The 20,485-nt window shown below is 32.5% G+C and overlaps 2 protein-coding genes across 4 annotated transcripts; both read right to left on the bottom strand.

Annotated features, from left to right (window-relative positions):
• Nucleotides 1–9,305: 9,305 nt before the first annotated feature.
• On the bottom strand, nt 9,306–13,941 carry LOC129886723 (uncharacterized). 2 transcript variants are annotated; one of them, XM_055961537.1, is made up of 5 exons: nt 13,834–13,941; nt 13,037–13,127; nt 12,702–12,960; nt 9,845–9,990; nt 9,306–9,755 (listed from the first exon to the last, which is right to left on the bottom strand). In XM_055961537.1, the coding sequence occupies exons 2-5, from the start codon at nt 13,118–13,120 to the stop codon at nt 9,741–9,743; spliced, it is 504 nt and encodes a 167-aa protein (XP_055817512.1). In that variant the 5' UTR covers nt 13,121–13,127; nt 13,834–13,941; the 3' UTR covers nt 9,306–9,740. The 2 variants fall into 2 exon arrangements, with proteins under 2 accessions (XP_055817512.1, XP_055817513.1); XM_055961538.1 differs by lacking the exons at nt 9,306–9,755; nt 9,845–9,990 and adding an exon at nt 10,159–10,279.
• Nucleotides 13,942–15,083: 1,142 nt separating this feature from the next.
• Nucleotides 15,084–18,468, bottom strand: LOC129884785 (malate dehydrogenase, cytoplasmic-like). 2 transcript variants are annotated; one of them, XM_055959070.1, is made up of 7 exons: nt 18,210–18,468; nt 16,955–17,113; nt 16,690–16,865; nt 16,272–16,549; nt 16,046–16,181; nt 15,689–15,800; nt 15,084–15,315 (listed from the first exon to the last, which is right to left on the bottom strand). In XM_055959070.1, the coding sequence occupies exons 1-7, from the start codon at nt 18,250–18,252 to the stop codon at nt 15,221–15,223; spliced, it is 999 nt and encodes a 332-aa protein (XP_055815045.1). In that variant the 5' UTR covers nt 18,253–18,468; the 3' UTR covers nt 15,084–15,220. The 2 variants fall into 2 exon arrangements, with proteins under 2 accessions (XP_055815045.1, XP_055815044.1); XM_055959069.1 differs by lacking the exon at nt 18,210–18,468 and adding an exon at nt 17,786–17,939.
• Between the last annotated feature and the right edge of the window lie 2,017 nt (nt 18,469–20,485).

Genomic DNA, 20,485 nt, shown 5'->3' on the forward strand with positions numbered 1-20,485 from the left:
GAGCGGTGTAGTTCCAACTTCTTGTGCTAGTGCATTTTGTATGTCTTGAACGGAACCGAGTAGAGATTGTTGTTTTAGACTGACTGACAAAAATATATTTTCTAAACTGTTAAATATACTTATATTCTTAATCTTGATATAACTATTATGATCTGTATATATTAATTATTGTTTTGATTTATTAAAAAGTGAGATTTTGAGATGAGTCAATATGCCTGATAGATTAGATGATAATAATATATATTTGTTGGTGTATGCTCTCTATAAACTTGGAAAATGATTTGAAAACCAATGTTCGTTCAATCAAGCAACATTCTTTTTTTTTACAAGAAAAGGGGCTAAGATCCTCATTAACAGTACCATGCATGATTTTCCCCCGTCCTTTCTTTCTATCAGTCTCACCCATCAAGCCACCCCAATAGAACTTGGCTGGGAACTTCAGACTTGATGGGAAGGACACGAAGTGTAATTGACGAAATAAAATGAAAAAAAATTCAATTTCATGTCTAAAATAAAATGAGTGGACTAGAATCGACAGTATTCTAATAGATAGCATGGTAGGAAGATTGTCTTTATTTTTAGCATCGGCGATTGAAAGAGAGTAGGAGCCCATTCTATTCTATCTATCTCAGAATTTAGGTTTCTTTGATTGAGAAAACTCCGACAATTACTTTTATAGTAGCTGCGAGCCTAAGATCAAAATAATAAGTTAGTTGATAGAATCCATGTCTTGATATAGATATTGATGATATGCCTTTTTGAGAAGCTTATAAGTTTTCATCGTGTCAAACCTTGCAAGTGGATTTATGAATCCGACACATGAAATAAGTTAAGCAATACTCTAAAGGAAATTAATCTTTAAGTTAAATTCTTCAGTAATTTAATTTATTGATTAATATCAGTAATCTTAACATGGGGAATTACATAAGTGTTTAATGGAAAATTTTGAAATATAAATGGAGGAGTGCAATTACGAATTTCTAGTGGAATGATTTATAATTTATTATGGTAAGAATAATTCAAATTAATTATTTTGAATTATTTCCATAATAAGGAGTCTCAATAATTAATTTTGTGATCCCTACAGTGCCTATATTTAACTAGAACTCAGAATTCTATTTTCTTCTTTTTTTTTGGACTGAAAAAAGGTTCTTAAAAATAGGGGTTCTTCTAACCTAAAAAGATGAGATGTAGTGTTTTTTATGAGATACTTGTCCACCCAAGTATTGAGAGAGTTCGGCTATAAACTTGGGATCAATGTAGAAGTCTGCAGAACTGCAGTCTACCTTAGAAATTTGCTTGAAGGTATTTGCTTACGATTCAAGAGGTATTTATCGAATTAAATTTCAGAATATTTATATATTCTAGCATATTTGTATGTGTTCTAGCATAAATATGTTTGTGTTATCTATTATTCATGTAAGAAGTATAATTCTGATTGACTTCTACTATGTATAATTCTGATAGGCTTCTGCTATGTAAATAGTTTTCCAACAGGTTTCTCTATCTCCCTCTGTTTGTATATGATTGTGTTTGTTAGCTAAAGGAAGAGAGAGAATAATAAGTAGCCACTGATGTGAGGCGGCTTTGCTCAGGGAATTGGTCCTCTATGTAATTGAAAGCACAATTGTCGAATTCATTCTAAATATATTAAAATTTATTATAAATTAACAAACAGGTAGGTTTATGACTCGATTTAAAATTACTTGAAATGGATATGTTAAGTTAGGATTTAATCATAAATTTTAGAAGTTTATCTTTAAATATTAATTTATCCTTCATATCCAACACACTCTTATTTTTATTTTATATGATAATAATATGAATTGAATTTAAATAAAAAATATATAATCATCGAATTCATATAGTCGACTTTAACATATATGTACGGAAGAAATGTAATTTGTTGTTGTGGTATAATAAAAATAATCTTTTTACTATATTTAAATAACATTCTCCCTATGTGGTTGGGGCAGGGGATAAAAGACTGTGACCTTAGGATAAATAAAGGCATTTATTTTCTCTATCTATAATTGCAGCTTTCTTTTTCCTAGGCTACAATAATTGGCTTCTCTCTATCTCTCCTCTTTCGTGCTACTCCCATATTAAATTATTTATTATTTTTAAAAAAATTATATATTAAAATATAAATTAAACATTTATTTTAATTAATATTTTCTAAATAAAGGCATAAAAAATAAACATAACATATATAATTTAAGAAAGAAGAAGTACTCTTTCCATTTCAATGATAAAAGTATATGAATTGTGTGATGTGTGATGATTCCTGTATCGACAATAGATATTTTATTTTATTTATTCATTGTAGTAAATTAAAAGGCTTTTAGTATTTTTTAATGCTATTTTTAGTGTAAGTTTACATAAAATAATACTAGTTAAATTTAAAATTTCAAATTATTATTACTAAAATTAATTTAGTAAGATACATAATTTTAAAAAAAATATTAAATCAATAGAGAAAGAAGTGAGAATAATAATAAGTACTGGCAGATGTGCAGAGATTGTTTCTGGAATTAATGACCATTTACTCTCCACACAAGACTTTTGGACTTTCGTACTAAGGGAAGTGTTTTGCACAGAATATAATTGAATTATTTATTTATTTAGTGTTTAATTTGTAAGTAAAAAATTAAAAATATTTGTATATAATTTCAATAAATATTATTTTGGGGGAGCTGAGGAGTAGGTGTGTGGGGTGGTTGGAATGGAGGACTATTGGGAAGGAAGTGAAGATGAGGTGGGTTGAAATATAAGAAAAACACAATTAAAGTGATTTTAGTTTTTTAATTCTAATTTGTTTGAAAATAATGAATAGTGTTATTGAAAAAATGATTATTTTAAAAAATAATAATTGCAATCTAAAGCTTATCATAAACATTTGTGTGATCATGAAATAATCTCATTAAAAATAAAATAAACAATTTATCATTGATCATTTTAAATTAAAAAAAGTATGTAATTAAGGGGTGGATTCATCTAATTTTAAGGTTCAAATTATATAGTTTGATAGTGCAAATAATTTTTATAGATAATTTATCTTTTTTATAGAGCATTCAACTTTATTTTTGAGCTGTCAGATCATGTTGTTACAAATATAGTGGGTTTTCGCAGCACTGATTTTAATTAGTTGAACTATGTTTAGAATATAGAATAAAAACTACTACACTTCAAAAATAATGTTTTATTAATAACTTTTTAATTTTAACTTTTCTCATGACATATATAAGATTACAAGATTAAAGGATATTGTAGTATATTTTTTTGTATCTTTAGTATTAAATCACATAATTCAAAAATCTTTTTTACTTTCTTAAACTATGTGCTTGTTGAGTCTAGTAAATAGTAAAAATATATGGGAAATGGAGGAAATATGAATAAAGGGAATATGAAGTGTTTTCATATGCTTTGATAAAAAAATATTTCTCCCTTATTGGTGGTGGAAAGAAAAATTCAAATCTTTAAATAAGAAAATACTTCTACTTATTGTTAAAAGGGGTGGAAAGAGGGACCCTCTCACACCGTTATCATTGTTGCTCGCTCGACTTTGGCTTTGAAAAATGATCAATCAAGAGATTAATTAAATTGGCCAAATGTACAATTCAATCGGATCCGCGTGACCCAGGCCTTTTTTGAAACAATACTTCTGTTAAGTGATTGTTTTAGAAGGTTGCAAACTTTCAGAAACAATACTTCGCTAACACCATTGTTTTTTGTACCAATACAACAGTGAGTAAGTCGTTCTATTCTAGGAGGATATATTTCACTAACCTCGGATACTCGAGAGAAATAATTTCCTTAAGGACACATTATATATTTAGTGGGCTCGATTTTTTTTCCCGATATTATTTCTGATTTATTACAAATAAGTTTCTAGTTAAAAATATTATTTGAACTTTGTTGTGTCTTACCAACATTGTTGTCCTAAATATTTTCAACATATAAATTAGATAACAGTGCCCAATCAAAATCATACAAGCAAATTAAAATGGAGGGAATAAAGCTATATGTATCTCTAAAAGATATTTGTTAATCAATATAAATTGCAGTGGGATGATTTAGAATCCGTTAACACTTAATTATCAGAAAATTTTGGATTCGAGCTTTTGAGAATTGAAGAAAATTTTGCTGGGGCACAGATTTTAATATAGAAAAAAGGGTAGAAAGTCAGAAAGAAAGAGATGTAGAAATAGAAAAAGCTTCTAAATGAAAGAGACTAAATAGGAACAAGAGGGATCCACCGGAGAAGATCTCCTTCCCTTTTTTTAGATTGAGGATGAAATTCAGAACAAATCACCGTCTTTTAACTAATTGAGAGTGTCAAAGATAGACATGTTATGCCGCATGAAAAAACTGTCAAGCATTGAACGAAGGGAGGAGGCTCAGGCAGATATTAACTTTAACTTTCTAATACGTTGACGTTTTGTTATCAAATCAACAACTCTTAATATTATTCTTTCTCTCGCTTGCACATATAATTGTGTCCTTAAGTGATTGGAGGTTTAATCTGGGTGAAATACGGATATCAGATATCTAATAATGAGTAACTAATTCTCTCTGTTTTCTTGTTAAATAACATAGTGATCCATATATTTAATTTTTCGTTCAAATTTATCATCTAATATTTACTAAGAATACCTGACAGATTGTTACATATAATTATTTCACAAAATCTTTAAATAGGTGAGCAATTGATTCCGACGATCTTACTTTTTTTTTATTTGGTATCTAATATTTGTATTGACGTTCAATTAGTCCACATTCGTTCATTACCATCACTTATTTCTGAGACGACGACATTCTCAATATAATTTTTTCATATTCAATGTTTGAACTCGAAATTTCTAATTTAGGATTGAAAAAACTCAATCATCCCATCAAACCCAAAGTTAGATACCACAAAATTTCCTGTAATATATGGATAACCCAATAGCCATTTTAGCTTTTTTGGTACTATCTATTTGGTCTTTTGGTCAGAGTCAGTATGTTTTTGCAGTCAATTTATTTTTGAGTAATCAATCATAAGTTCACTTATTTTAAAAGGGAGTAAAACTATTTTAATGGCATTCTGTGGTAAGAGAATTTCCTCATTCTCTTTTTGTTACAATTATTTAATGAAATGAAAATAATTGTGGCATCAAAGTTTTATTTTGCATTATTAAGTTTGAAAAAGAGGCTAGGGACAGCGTTGACTCATTAAGTCTACGGAAGTCAGACAATGGTAATGCTTCAATTTCTAGTATTTTTGGGGACACACATTTATTTCATCTCACATATATCACTTGGCCAATTTTACGTGATATTGATTGATTTTATATAAAATAAATTAAAATTACAATATTTTCGAATATAGATATTTATATGATTATAAATTATTTCAATAAAAATAAAAAATAATAATTCAAAGTTAAATTATTCTAATTATGAAAAGATAATTTTTTTGAAGAAGACTGAAAAAAAAGTATTGCATAAATTGAAATAAAAGAAGTTTAAATTAGTTTACGATTTGACTTTAAGCAATCAATTGTGTTGGATATTAAAAATTAAAATGAGTAAGGAGCATACGAAGGATATATCTTGAAAGTATATTTGATTTATGCCTACATTTGATTATTTGAAGCTGAGAAGAGAGGGGGGACAATAGATTATAGTATATGGCAAAAACTCCGGAGCGCTCGAATGGATTCTGTAGTACGTGATTTGAATTTAATCGAGACTTCACGAGCTTTGGACCGTGTAGAAAACCAAAAACAAAAGAAGAGATTAGTAAGTGGTAGGCTCATTGCTTTCATAATCAAATCGTGAGCCCTTTATGAATTTATAAAATTAGGTGTAAGTGATATTTTTGAAGAGTATAAGAATTTGAACTTTAATGTCACATTTATTTAACATCATTAATATATTAAGATATTTTAAATTTTACAAACAATAATTTCAACATACGCCAACTCCTTTAGTATGTCATACATTATTAACTCGTTTTATTTGAATAATATTGTTGCTCTTATTTAAAGTATACCATGAAGACGATGTAACATAAATGAACCTATTCCAACCACACACACATAAATGAATAAATAAATAAAAATAAAAAGAACTTACGATAAATTAACCTGCCTGAATTTCAATTAAACAGATTCTAGCTTTCAAAACGGTAACTTTAAGGGCTCGTTAGGTAGGGATAAATGATAACTAATCTCGGGATTAATTTTAGGATGAGTTTATTTCATGTTTGGTAGAGATAAAATTGCATGATAACTTATTCCGAAATTATAACGTTATTTTTATCCACATTGAAGGTGTAATCACAATTTGTAATAATTAATCCCGAAACAACTTGTTCTCAATCAAACGAGTCCGACCCAAGTGTTAATAGCTGGATTTTAAAGAGCGTGGCCATTAAACATGGCCCCTAGCCACCTCTCAAGTAGCTCTCAACCCAAACTCGAAGTGTCATGGACCATGGTGTGGATTGCTAAGATGTGCAAACAAAAGAACCATACAAAATCTCACTAGTCACTGAAAACTTTGTTCAAAACATTTTTATTTTTGTTTAACACATGCTTGAATTTGATTTATTTTTTTCAACCATATTCCATGAACTTGTCACTCCAAATATCTAAAATCTAATTGCGATGTTTCTTTTTAATTATTTAAAGTTGTGGTCGTTCTTGTTCCAAGTCATGGTGGATGCTAAAAAAAGTACAGTCAGTCAGTGCACCAAAACTTTCGCTATCATGAGTAGAATTCGAGTAACAATCGAACTACAACGATTTATTGTACGCAAACATATCCTACATTTCTGCAAGAAATTGTTTTCATAGTTTAAACCCGTAATTTTTTAATCATGTGGCAATAACTTTATCAGTTACGCTGACATAGTGGATGTTGAACATACAAAATAGAAAAACATGTTGGATGATCAGATGATAAAAAAAAGCAACGCCTCACCAACTGCTTACTGGCAATTCAAAAGTCTTGCTGCAAATTTTCCATAATCATCACAGCAAAAACCAAACGCGTTGTTTCTTTAATTTAGTGTCTTGTCATCATCTTACAACTCTTAATGATGGCTAAAAAATAACACTAATTGCATTTTCAATTATTATGAGTACATGCAGAGCCATCCCCCTCTCTCCCCTCCACCCCACCCCCTCCAATACCTAAATATCTACTTGCAAGTTCACCGCTACTCAAAAGTTGAATTCAAGATTTAGACTTAATAAATTCAAATGAGTAATACAAACAATAATAACTATGACTTTATTTCAAACAAGTTAGAATCGACTATATGAATCTTCATTTCTTTTAATAAATAAAACAAAATTGAAAAATACACTCAAAATATATGTACTATAAAATAATAATAATAATATTAATTTTTTTTTTAAAAAGTCTCATTCGAATCTAAAACATATCCTTAACTCGTAGCTATCACCTATATGTATCTTTTTCTTCAATCGTGCCCTCTCTTTAACTAAGTTTGTATTGATACCGAGCATTTGGAGGTCTTTCAAGACCACTTCCTTTCATGTAATTTTTTAAGTTTATTCGCTCCCTTTTCACACCTTTACTTACCATAGTTCCACACCTACAGATCAAAGCATCTAAGATGCGGAGCATGTCCAAACCTTTTCAATCTAAGTGACCTTCTCTCATTTTATCCTCAATATATTGTACTTGCACCTTCTAGTGAACGTGGTCATTTTTAATCTTATCTAATCTGATATGACTGCACATCCATCTTAGCATTCATATCTCTGCAACACACATCTCGTGATATGTTTGAATTTTAGCAACTCCAACACTCACTACCATATAGCATATAAGTTTCTTTTTGATAAGTTTCCTTTTTATCACATAACCCCTTAATATCATTTTTCCATCTCAATAATTCAATTTTAATCTTTAATCCTATAAGTAACATCTTCATCTGCTGTTTCATTCTATTGAAACGAGTTTAGATATCTAATGAATAATATATATACATTTTATTTTGTACACACACATATATATATATATATATATATATATATATATATATATATATATATAGTTCGAGCGTAAAACAATTAAGTTAGTAGAACTCGTCCTCCAAAGATTTTCAGATGAATTCAATTGTAGGACTTTAAGGAGGGTTTAACAAAGAACAATGATGTGAAAGGTTCCTGCTAGCTGCTGTGCTGGCCCATGAAACAAAAAGTATTACTCACCAGAGAAGTTGCCAAGAAAATTACAACACACAAATACAATCGACTTCAATCATTCACTTTTGGAAGATGAAAAGTGTGCTCACTTTTATGGTTTTGTGGTCCTATGATCTAATTTTGTCGTCTCATAAAACTTGTAGAGCCATGTGAATCACACATCAACAATGGTGTCATTATTATTGCACCTTCCTTTGTCAGACCATTTCTGTTCAAACGTTAATATATTAAAAAACAAATACTAGTAAATATCTTGATCAAACTAAAAAGATTTATAAGCTAAAAAATAACCTATTGGCGGTGACCAACTTAAGTCTTTTGTTTATAAGCACTTTTTAAGTGTTTAGCAAGTGCATATTTAAGCCAAAAGATGCTACTTCAATAAATAAATTAAACTAACTTAAACGCCCTTTTAAGAATTGTTCTAAAACTTCCTTGGGTGCATTTATAGATGAATTTATTTCCTTTTAAAAAAGATGAATTTATTTCCCACAGAGGTCCCCTCCAATGTTAGACACAGTTGACCATTTTCTCTCAGACCAAGTCATACCAATGGACTTCCTGTTTAAAAAAGAAATATAATTCTCCCCCTTTTGAAACAGTTTAGAAATTAGCACAATTTTTTCCCCACGTATGAAATTTAGGAGGTCCCTTCGAATATCAGTCAGTACACACTTGCCCATTTTTACTCTGACTGTGGCACACACATTTGAGTTACCGTGAAGATTGTTTCTGATGTTATTAACAAAACTAAGAGAATATAATTTGTATCCTTTCAGGTAATTTGAACATGAATCACCAAATAATCTTGTCGACTATGAACATCAGATTGACATTGATATCTTCACCCAAGTCTGCAATAAATTAAGCGTTTTCCCTTGTATAAGAGGAAAGGGAATCTGGTGAAGTGAAGTAACAATCCAGCAGTTCAGTTCCGTTTAGCACAGGCAGTAAAACCAGTAAGCGCTCCTGATTAATTAGCAGTGTAGACGGTAGATAATCACCAGAAGAATTATGTACCATCACACTGAGCGCAACTGTTTATAGAAACATATTGATTCAAAACGCAACAGTAACTGGTTGGTTTTCAAATGTTGCTAATAGCATGTTCACAAACAACTCCCATGCCATAAGGGGCATACACCTTCAGGTTTACAAGTCAATTCCACTTTACGAAGATAAACTAAACTGACTAACCTCCACTCAAGATTTCTTCCAGCTAGCTACACATTAACTCTACCGTCAATAATATTGCTTCTTACAGTCTTAAATTATCCAACTGCTGAAAGCACCTTAAAGAGTCTCTCATGTGAGTTACTGATTAATCAACAAAGAAAGATAACTTCACCACCTTCAGACTACAACCTGTTTCTTGACGGATGCAAATGCTACAAGTGGATGGATACTCCCTTTAATACAAAAATGCTGGTGTTTTAAGTACAGATGAGCACATGTGCAAGAGGTAGGGAGTACAAAGATTTACCCCCATATGCAATTATTACTGAAGTTGATCATTCATTCTGCACAGTCCTGAATGGTCAAAAAGAAGTAAACACATCAAGGCAAAAAACAATTAGAAGAAGACAGATTAGAAGGGTAATGCAACCACCAAAACTTACTTTTGGTTTGTCACTTAGGGTCACCATAGATCTGAGGACACCAGGACTAATCCTATCTGCAAGAACTCCTTGATCTGATATCCACAAAGACTTCTCCTTTACAATGCTCTGAAGTTTCTTAGCTTTGTAATCGAGTAGAGTTTGATCTGCACAAAGTAACCAACTATTTGAACCAGTTCATGTTTCAAATATGGAAATTGAAAACAGGGGAGAGAACCAAAGTAAACAATAGAGTTCTCAACAAGAATACAAATCAAATGAATTATCAAATAGAGAAAAATTAAACGGAGACACCAGGTAAAGTTAATGGTCGTACTTTTTTTTTTTGGGTGGATGGGGGTCAAGCTAATTGTCATTCCAGTGCTTCAACTTGCATAAAATCCTTTCCTACTCTCAATAAGACCATCCTAGAGTGGCAAGTCATGATGGGTTGGCCTTGATGACAAAAAAGAATCATAACAAATGAAAGAGCATGGGAAAATTTAAATAGCTCACAGTCAACACTGTAATTGCTAAGTTTCACGTGATCATGAATGCACAAAAAATATGGGCTGGGAGAGGGTCGTGAGAAAGTGGTAACTTATACTGATAGTAATACAGGCTGCATCCCTGGATGTATTTTCTAATAAATTATTTACTCACTAAATGAAAAAGAGCACAACAAATTGTCAGGCAACTTAGCAGCTGCAAGCTTAGAATATTAGTTTGAATGAAATGAGGGTGTTAAGGAGATATGAAGCAAGATGATAGATAACAATTAAGAAATCCAACAAATAGGATAAAGTTTCCTCTAGAGAATAAGATTCATCTCATACCAAAGGAAATGCAACCCTTATGTTTAGACTGGCACAACAAGTGATCCCATATGTGTCATATAAAATGGAACATAGGAATATTTACTCTCAAGAAAGGCAAATTCATCCCATCACTTGTCTGTAAACAATAATTAACAACACATTTTCAAACTATCATGCTCTGCTTGGTCTCTCAAGTTTTGGACTAGTCAACTTGCTACTTGATTTAAAGTAGTTTACATCATAAAAGCTTATATATCATTCATGTTTCAACAGAATTGGTAATTAATAGAAAATAATGATTCTCTCTCTCCAACATCTGTCTTCTTCTACCCTTCATCTCCTGATTTCTCCTCTTAACCTCTGCCCATATACCCACTATTACAGCGTACTCTCACAAATACCTCAAAAGTCTCAAATAAGAAAGTCCATATTGGCCTACATATCGCTATCTTCTGTAAGAACATGTTCACCCCTTGGCAACGGCCTTGGTACCAAGGGATCCAACTCAGTGGAGGGCGGTATCACAAAAAGTAATCACCAGATCACAAGCAAAAGTACTCCATGACTTGCATTTGATGTTGAGAAGATGTATATATTTGGAGATGTCAAAGAAGAAGCTTACAAGGATTATACTGTTTGAAATCAAGTGTGAAAGCATACAGGACACTACAACACTTAACCTGGGGTTTGTATAGTAGTTAGACCACCAAAACATGAGTTCAGAGACTCTCAGAGAGACAACACGCCGAGCTGGATTCTAGGGAAGATCCAAGTAGCAAGCTGGGGCCTGGGAAGGGTCAGAGAGAAGCAGAGGGCCAAAGGCTACGTCCTGGCCCTGAAGGCCCAGCCAGCAGCCTGCCTACCTAGTCATCAATCCCAGATTATTTTTGTTTCATGATCCTCTTTTGTTTTAAGATCTATTTTATGGGCCTCAATTCTTATTAGTTTAGACAATAAATATTACATTTGAGGGGTTAGTTTCTTAGTTTTTAGATGATAATTGGACTTGTGAGGCAAGGAGAACCCTATGCTCTCTAGTGATTATCAAGGTTTTCTTCAAATGAGTGATTAGTTTGTTAAGTGATCTGCTACTCATCTTTATGTCTTTGTTTCATTGTATGGATATTTAGGAGGTGATTAGCTCTTTAATACTATTTGTTCCCTATTTTCTCATTCTTGGAGTCCTTGATTCCTAATCTCTGTCTTCTTCATCTGTATTCTATTTTACTTTCTGAATTTCCGTTCTCTTCGTTGCTTCATTATCATCCCAAGAATGCTGTTCCTTTAGCTGAAACCTCTACTTCGTACGGAGTCAAGTAAAGATCATGTATCAACGATTTAGCCTATTATAATTCTTTACTCCTAAGTCCTAATATTGATAACCATGCTTAAAAAAAAAACATCTGTGTTCTCCTTTTTCTTCTCTAATGTAATAAAACTCCACTCCAAACCTCCAGATAACCCTGTCTGTTGTATTTGTGTCAAGGCTAGTACCCCACTCAAGAGTCAACAGTGCCCCTTCTACTTTGTTCTCTTGGTGATTCAAACTCCCACCCTCTTAGTTAGAAGTGGCTCATGTCACTGGAGCAACCTCACTTGCAACCCTTTGCATTCACTTATCTCCATTAAATTTGTGAGGGGAAAAAGGTCTCAACTCACAAGGCTGTCTACACCTCAATTTGTAGAGAATCATTTATTATTGTAGATTCTTTACTTTTTTGGTAAACCCCCTGTATACAATCAGCTTTTTTGGCCATGCTTATGAATGAAAATATGTTTAACTGATCAAAAAAAAAAAGAAAGGCCGTCTACACCTCAAATAATTTATACTCATTAGTCAAGCAATTTTAATTTAATAAACTGCCCCTTTTTACTGGTAAAGCTTCGCTCTGAAATAGCACATTTTTCATGTATAGAGCTTCTTCCTCATGCTTTCATGTATAATTCATTCAATTAAATAATACAAAGGAACCGTTTTTGCATAAAGTTCATATACAGAATGTTACTGGAGCATACTTTGTTACAAAGATTCACAATATAAATGTGGGTAAGAAAGAAACCTTTCTCCAGAATGGTATGAGCAGCATGGAAAGGAATATTGGCAAATACATCAGTTCCCGGGAACATGACCCAAGTCTTCTCCTTTGAATCATGATTACCACACGTTGGACAAACCTCTTTCACCAACGGTCTTGATTCAACATCCTTCATTATTGACTCAAAAGGTGTAAGAACGCTAGTTTTTGTCGTCTTAGCCCTCCTCCTCAATGCAGTTAATGCTTCCCTGTTCCCATTCCTCACTCTATCATTTTCAACTAACTGCATTACATTGCACAATGTTTGATTTTACATTTGAACAAAAAATATGCTTCGACCTAGAGGGTATTTCAAGTACCTGTTGCCGAGCTAATAAAAGACTTTCACCTTCAATTTCAACCTCAATAAGCTTTTCTTGTAATTGCTTCATTGAGTCGTCCATTTGATCTCTAAAAACACTAACAATTATGAGTGTCCTCGAATTTCTACAAACTAATTCATCTGATAAATTATTGCAAGAAAAAGTTATTATAGTTTAGAAGAAATGCCGATGCAAGTGATGAAGTCATCATCCCAACTTTTGGGCCAAAAAGAAAATAATAGTATAAGGGGAAGATTAAGTGTAGCACTTCCAATCTCTGATTACACCATAAAAGGATAATAGTAAAATGGAGATAAATATACTTTAAAATCTCCCAATGACCTAATTAAATCCACAAAAAAAACAATTACTGTGAGGGAAAAAGAATCTCAGATTCATTAAAGAATTGTCAAGCATTACATGCTGGTAATTGCCAGATTGAACCACATCATTACCGGGTTACATGATTCACCCATGATTTGTAATTGATTTTTTCCTTTGTTTTGATTTTGAACATTTAGCAATTATCAATTAAAACACGAGCAATTATATGATACGAACATTCCACCTTAACAGGATAAATAATCACAACAATAGTTTAATTAATATAAACAATCAATACTAGTCTATTCCAACCAAAACTTGATCAAGTGGCTTATCTATCGAAGCTGAAGCAGTGGATTCAATGAATTTTTTCAAAGATCAGAACCAAACAAATCTACGACGGACCACATGAATTTCTCCAAAAGCAAACTCAATTGAGAAATCTTCCTAAAAGGAAAAAAGATCAATACCAGCAAGGCGCAGGTTCGACAGTTGTTCGTCTCTTCTATCACTTTTTTCTTCAAACAATAAAGGGTTCAATACAATTTCAGAATCCGGGTTTTAAGTTTCAACTCGTTTTTTCATTCCCTCTACTTTCGGATATACAATATTGGTATATTTTTGTTCCGTTATTACGAAAAAGGGAAAATTAACCAAGAGAATAAATTATTTACTTAAATTGGACCTATCCCAATTTATTTATCCTGATTGGACTAATAGGTCCAAATTATAGCACTGCTCCGCCCCTTCTGCGCGTGGCCAGGCTCATTTCCGTCTTCGCATGACCTTCATGATACTGTCAGAATATATATACTATGATGGTATCAAGAAATAATTGAATAGTGTTTTTCCCTTCATGAAAGTAATTAGACAGTTTATCCAGTAATTAACTACTTTTTGCTCCTTAATAACAACACAATATATATAAACTCTGAAGGTACAAAAGATCGTTAAACATTTTCACTGGCAGTATTTTTTCCTTCATGATATTATCAGAGTATATATTTACTCTGATGGTATCAAGAAGTAATTGAGCGGTGTCTTTCACTATAGTGTTTTTTCCTTGATGACGCACGCGAACTAGTTGATTTTTCTGCGCAAACTCCTTTTGGGGGCATAAAAATAATGGGGTATTTAATAGTAAATAATTTTCCTTTTGGGGGTATAACAATAATTATCCCATAGAAAAATATAAATGTGTTTGGAATTCTTTTTGTTCGGAACAAATATATTTAAAATTGTTCATAAAAAATAATATATTATGTTTATATAATTATATAATTTATCGATTCGATTTGGTTATTTTTTGGTTTGTTTGAGCAAAATCAAAATCAAATCAAATATTATTGATTTTTTTTGAAAAAATATAAAACTAAATCAAGATAAAATCAATTTATTTAATTAACTTGGTTCGATTTTTACCCCAAAATGTGAACACCCCTAGTTAACATTAACAAAATTATATACAACATTGCATGAGTTCTTTTTCCTGTTTAAAGATTTTCTATACGACCCTATTGATGTATTTGATGACTAGGAATATCATATGCCAATTTTGATAAAGACAATATTTGATGCTTCGATCTCTTTACAAAATTTTAGGAATTTATGAGATTTCGAGATTTAGAACTCAAAAATAATTAAGCAGATTATAGTATTCAACTTTTTCAAGTTGAGCATAGGAAAATAAAAAGGAGTAGTTAGCTATACAAGAGAGAAGTATGAGGCAAGGAATCATATTTTGTCAAGTAAAAAGATGATTCAACATATGAAATAGGAAAAAATTAACAGGAATTCCATTTATTTCATTCATCTTCCAATGTTTATTATCCCTGATGAGCAGAATTAATCGTGCTTTCAGTTTAGGCATGAATACGCCAAGGATTTTTCCTCAACCAACTCCTTCGCGGTTGCATCTATCTTGGCCCTTGAAAACTCGTTTATCTTTAGACCTGCGTCAACAACGGAGAATCTTTAGGCAAGCTCCATATAGTAGATACTATCTTTGGTTCATATTATCTGTCTTTTAAGATTTTACGATATTCCTTAAGAAACACATTCTTCATATCCTTAATTATATGAATATTTGTCTAATGTACTCTTTTACTGTCCCAATTGCTGAAATACTTCAGCAAATTGAGACAGTAAGGGTAGATCGGGAAAAAAAAGTAATAATAAAGAACTATCATGAATGTAAAATATTTTGGAACAAATTTAGTTTGCGGAAAAGCCTAATATGTGAAACCAGAGGTAGTATTTACTAGATTGAGTACTAAAATTTTATAAGATGAAACTAATTGATCATTAATGAGACCACAAACTAACCGTGCACAATTGACCATTCTCCTTTCTCACAAGTAACAGGGAAAGAGTAAATTAAGCCACCTGGGACTCCATAAGATCCATCAGAATAGACCCCCATTGACACCCATGTCCCCTGAAAAAAAGATGTAAAGAAAAATTTAGCCGTCGGCGAAAGAACAGAGAAATGACATATGCATTTTATAGCTGCAAGTATTATACTATGGAAGGGGAGCCTTAAGGTTGTGACTTATGCATAATAGACCTTGTGCTCCGGCCCTTCCTCGGACCCGTGCATAGCGGGAGCTTTAGTGCACTGACCAACTCCTTTTAAGTATTATAACTAGAAAGAGGGAGTAATAAAAATGGATGATACTTAACCTTTGGAGTGCCCAGAACCCAATCACGTATATGATCACAAGCTGAGCTAGCAGCAGACAATGCACTTGATAGCTTTCGAGCTTTTATGATGGCGGCTCCTCGCTGTTGCACTGTGGTGATGAATTCCGTGTTCAACCTAACATTTTTACGGAAGCTTATTAGAACTGATTTGATCTTCTTATTAGTACAGAAATATATGTAAGACTTAATGGTGTAGATCATTTACCATTGATCATCAGCAACAAGTTCCCTGACAGGCTTTTCTCCAGCAGCGGTTTTCACCGTTGCATGATTAACATCTGGATACTGAGTTGAAGAGTGATTTCCCCATATTGTCACATTCTTTACATCACCAACGTGAACGTTTAGTCTCTCCGAAACCTGACCTAAAGCTCTGTTGTGGTCAAGCCTTGTTAGGCAAGTGATGTTTTTCGCAGGAAAGGAAGGGGCAAATTCTTTCAAAATAAGTGCATTGGTGTTGGCTGGATTAGCAACAACCAAAACCTGCACCAATTCGAGACCACGATAAAACATGTCAATTTTTTTTTTGTAATGTTCCATAGATAATTGACTTTTTTGAACCTAAGATGGACGAAAATCCTGTTGTCTTAACAGATTACAATTGAATAACTAAATTTTCTTACCTTGCAATCAGGGGCAGCATGCTGCTCCAAGGCAGAGGCTTGTGCCTTGTAAATTGAAACATTTTTCGACATTACGTCCTTTCTTTCCATCCCTTCTTTTCGTGGAAATCCACCAACCATAACAGCAACATTGACGCCTTTACAAGCTTCAACAACATCCGTGGTAGCAACAACATCTGCGGAACAATAACATTCAATAAATTTTTAACAAAGAAAGAAAGAAAAAGTGGTCGCACAATGCTTTTGTTTCCTTACTGTATTTTACCTTTGAGAAGAGGAAAAGCTGCATCAATCAATTCCATTTTTACTCCTTTCAAGGCCTCAGCAGCTGGTTCAATATCAAGCATGTGTATGATAACAGGTTGATCAAGGCCTAACATGGCTCCTCTAGCGATCATTGGAACAAGAGCATATCCAATTTGACCTGTTACAAGATGTTCAAACCAACAGTAAGCATCAACATACAGTACTGATCATCTTATACCATACTAAAGTTCTAAAAAGGGCAGATTAAAGGGCCATGTTTTGGCAGCGGATTGGACTACAATGGAGCGACATGACCAGTAATGACTCATATAACCAACCCCAGCTTTCCTAGGATTCATGAGTTATAGTTGTTATTATTGTAGTTCTTGAATGTTTTGCCACAACAAAAAAAAACCTCTTTCTTTCACAATATCACATGTGCTAATTCTCTAAATCCAAGTTTACCGATCAACAAGGTCCACATTTAGAACTTCTTGTAGCATACAAATTTTTCATCAGATATAGTTTGACAATTCAGTTTTCAGATATAAGACAATTCAGATGATTTTCAATCCAGCTCCTTGTTGAAGTGAATCTAAACTAACAATATTAACTTTTAAATGAGATGGTTACACTGACAAACTTCAATATCAACATCTTTATTAAAGCAAACAGAGGTGTTGGAATCGAATCTCACCGTCACCCATTATCAAAAAGAATTTTCTCCCGTTTGGCCTCTAGTTTAACATATAGTACTCCTCTATGATTACCAAGACGGAATAAATAAAAAAAAGTTCACAAAAAATAGAAAATAAATGCAGTAACATAATGAAATATAAACTTAACGTGCCTGCAGCACCAGTAACAAGAACTGTAATGGGATCCTTTTCTATATTCAAGAAACTCCATATATGCCTAACAATCTTCCATGACAAATATGCACAACCCAATAAAACAATAGGCTTTTCAATTGATACCCAGTATTCCATTAATTTTAAGAAGAAAATAGACTAGAAAAAATTCACAAATAATTGAAATTAGGTACTGTTAACATGATACCCCATATGTGATTTAAATGAAATTTTCACACATGCACAAAAAAAGACTTTGAAGACAAGACACCCAACCTAACTCAATCAAAAATACCAAAGACAAAATCCACAAGCTATGAAATAGAATAGTAACGCATCCATGTCAAGAAAAGAACCTGATACAATTATACCAAAACTAGAACATACTTAATAATGGTTAATTGTTTTTAAAAAAAATTGTACCAGCAGCTCCAGTGACAAGAACTCTAGTGGGTTGTCTTGCCATGGTTGAAGAAAAATAATAATTCAGATCTAGTCTGAGTTAGAATATTATAATGAATGTGAAAATTGTTATATGTATGATTAGGATGTTAGTATCGAAATCCAAGGAGAATTATAAGGAGATAGATGGTCATCAAAAGCAGTTGTTGTAGTCACATGAAAAGCTGCATGTTAGTTGATGTCTCATGGATTTGGCACTGTACTAGTTAATAATAATGGTTGAACAGATCAAAATAGTTTTAATTTAGTACACATCTAAATTTTATATTAATTTAATTGTGTTATGAAATATTCTATCTTTAACAAAATAAAGCGGAGAAAGTAAGAGAAAAGGAAGGAAAACAGAGGAAGAAAAAGAGAACGAGAAGGAAATGTAATTTGTATTTATTTTGTTTTCTTTTTCTTATTACCTTATATTCTTCATGCCAATATGGCATATATATAGGAGAAAATTAGTGGGCTGTGGGCCCCACTTTATTTAAATAATTTTGTGGACATTCCACTTACATTCCACTTAACACTCCCCCTTGGATGTCCACGTGTAATGTGCCGCTATAAAAACACTTTACAAGAAATAAGATACATAGTTATTCGGAATATCCATAGATATTGTGTCTCATTAAAAACCTTCCTAGGAAAATCCAGTGGGAAAAAAAACTAGCGAAGGAAAAAAAATACACATATCTGGTAATACGCATTGAATGCTGCCTCATTAAAAACTTTACCAGGAAAACCCAGTGGAACAAAACCTTGGTTAAGGAAAAAAGAGTGCAGCGCGTATTTTACTTCCCCTGATGAAAACTTCATTTGATATTTTGGAGACGACGCATTCCAACCTTATATCTTAGTTTTTCAAAAGTTGAGGTTGGTAATGCCTTTGTGAATAAATCTGCAAGATTATCACTTGAGCGAACTTGTTGTACATCAATTTCACCATTCTTCTGAAGATCGTGTGTGAAAAATAATTTTGGTGAAATATGTTTCGTTCTGTCTCCTTTTATGAAGCCACCTTTCAATTGAGCTATGCACGCGGTATTATCTTTGAATATAACTGTGGGTACTTTGACATCACTTTCCAGGCCACATATTTCTTTGATGAACTGTATCATTGATCTCAACCATACACATTCTCTACTTGTTTCATGAATTGCTATTATTTCAGCATGATTTGAAGAAGTAGCAACAATTGACTGCTTTGTGGATCGCCATGATATAGCAGTCCCTCCGTGTGTAAATAGATAGCCTGTTTGAGATCGAGCTTTGTGTGGGTCTGATAAATAACCTGCATCTGCATAACCAATAAGGTCTGCACTATCTTTGTTAGTATAAAACAAACTCATATCAATAGTACCCTTTAGGTATCGAAAAATATGCTTGATACCGTTCCAATGTCTTCGCGTTGGGGATGAACTATACCTTGCCAGCAAATTTACAGAAAATGTTATATCAGGTCTGGTTGCGTTAGCAAGATACATAAGTGCACCAATTGCACTGAGGTATCGTACTTTAGGACCAAGAAGTTCATCATCCTCCTCTGGAGGTTGAAATGGATCTTTTTCCACTTCAAGTGATCGAACAACCATTAGAGTATTTAATGGATGTGCTTTGTCCATGTAGAATCTTTTTAAGATCTTTTCAGTGTAGGCAGATTGATGGACAAAAACTCTGTTTGCTAAATGTTCAATTTGCAGGCCTAGACAAAGTTTTATCTTTCCGAGATCTTTCATTTCAAATTCTTTCTTTAGATATTCAATCGCCTTTTGGACCTCTTCAGGGGTTCCAATGAGATTTATGTCATCAACATAAACGGCGAGTATCACAAACTCTGATTCCGTTTTCTTAATAAAAACACATGGACAAATGACATCATTTATATAACCTTCATTTATCAAGTACTCACTGAGGCGATTATACCACATATGCCCTGATTGTTTTAAACCATATAATGATCTTTGCAGTTTTATTGAGTATATTTCCCGAGACTTTTTACATGCTTCACGCAATTTTAATCCATCTAGAATTTTCATGTAAATTTCATTATCAAGTGAACCATAAAGGTAAGCTGTAACTACATTCATTAGATGTATTTCAAGATTTTTATGTACAGCTAAACTTATGAGATATCGAAATGTTATTCCATCCACAACAGGTGAATATGTTTCTTCATAGTTGACTGCGGGTCTTTGAGAGAATCCTTGTGCAACAAGGCATGCTTTGTATCTTACAATTTCATTTTT

Source organism: Solanum dulcamara, chromosome 4 (assembly GCF_947179165.1).
Source record: "Solanum dulcamara chromosome 4, daSolDulc1.2, whole genome shotgun sequence".
NCBI lineage: Eukaryota > Viridiplantae > Streptophyta > Magnoliopsida > Solanales > Solanaceae > Solanum > Solanum dulcamara.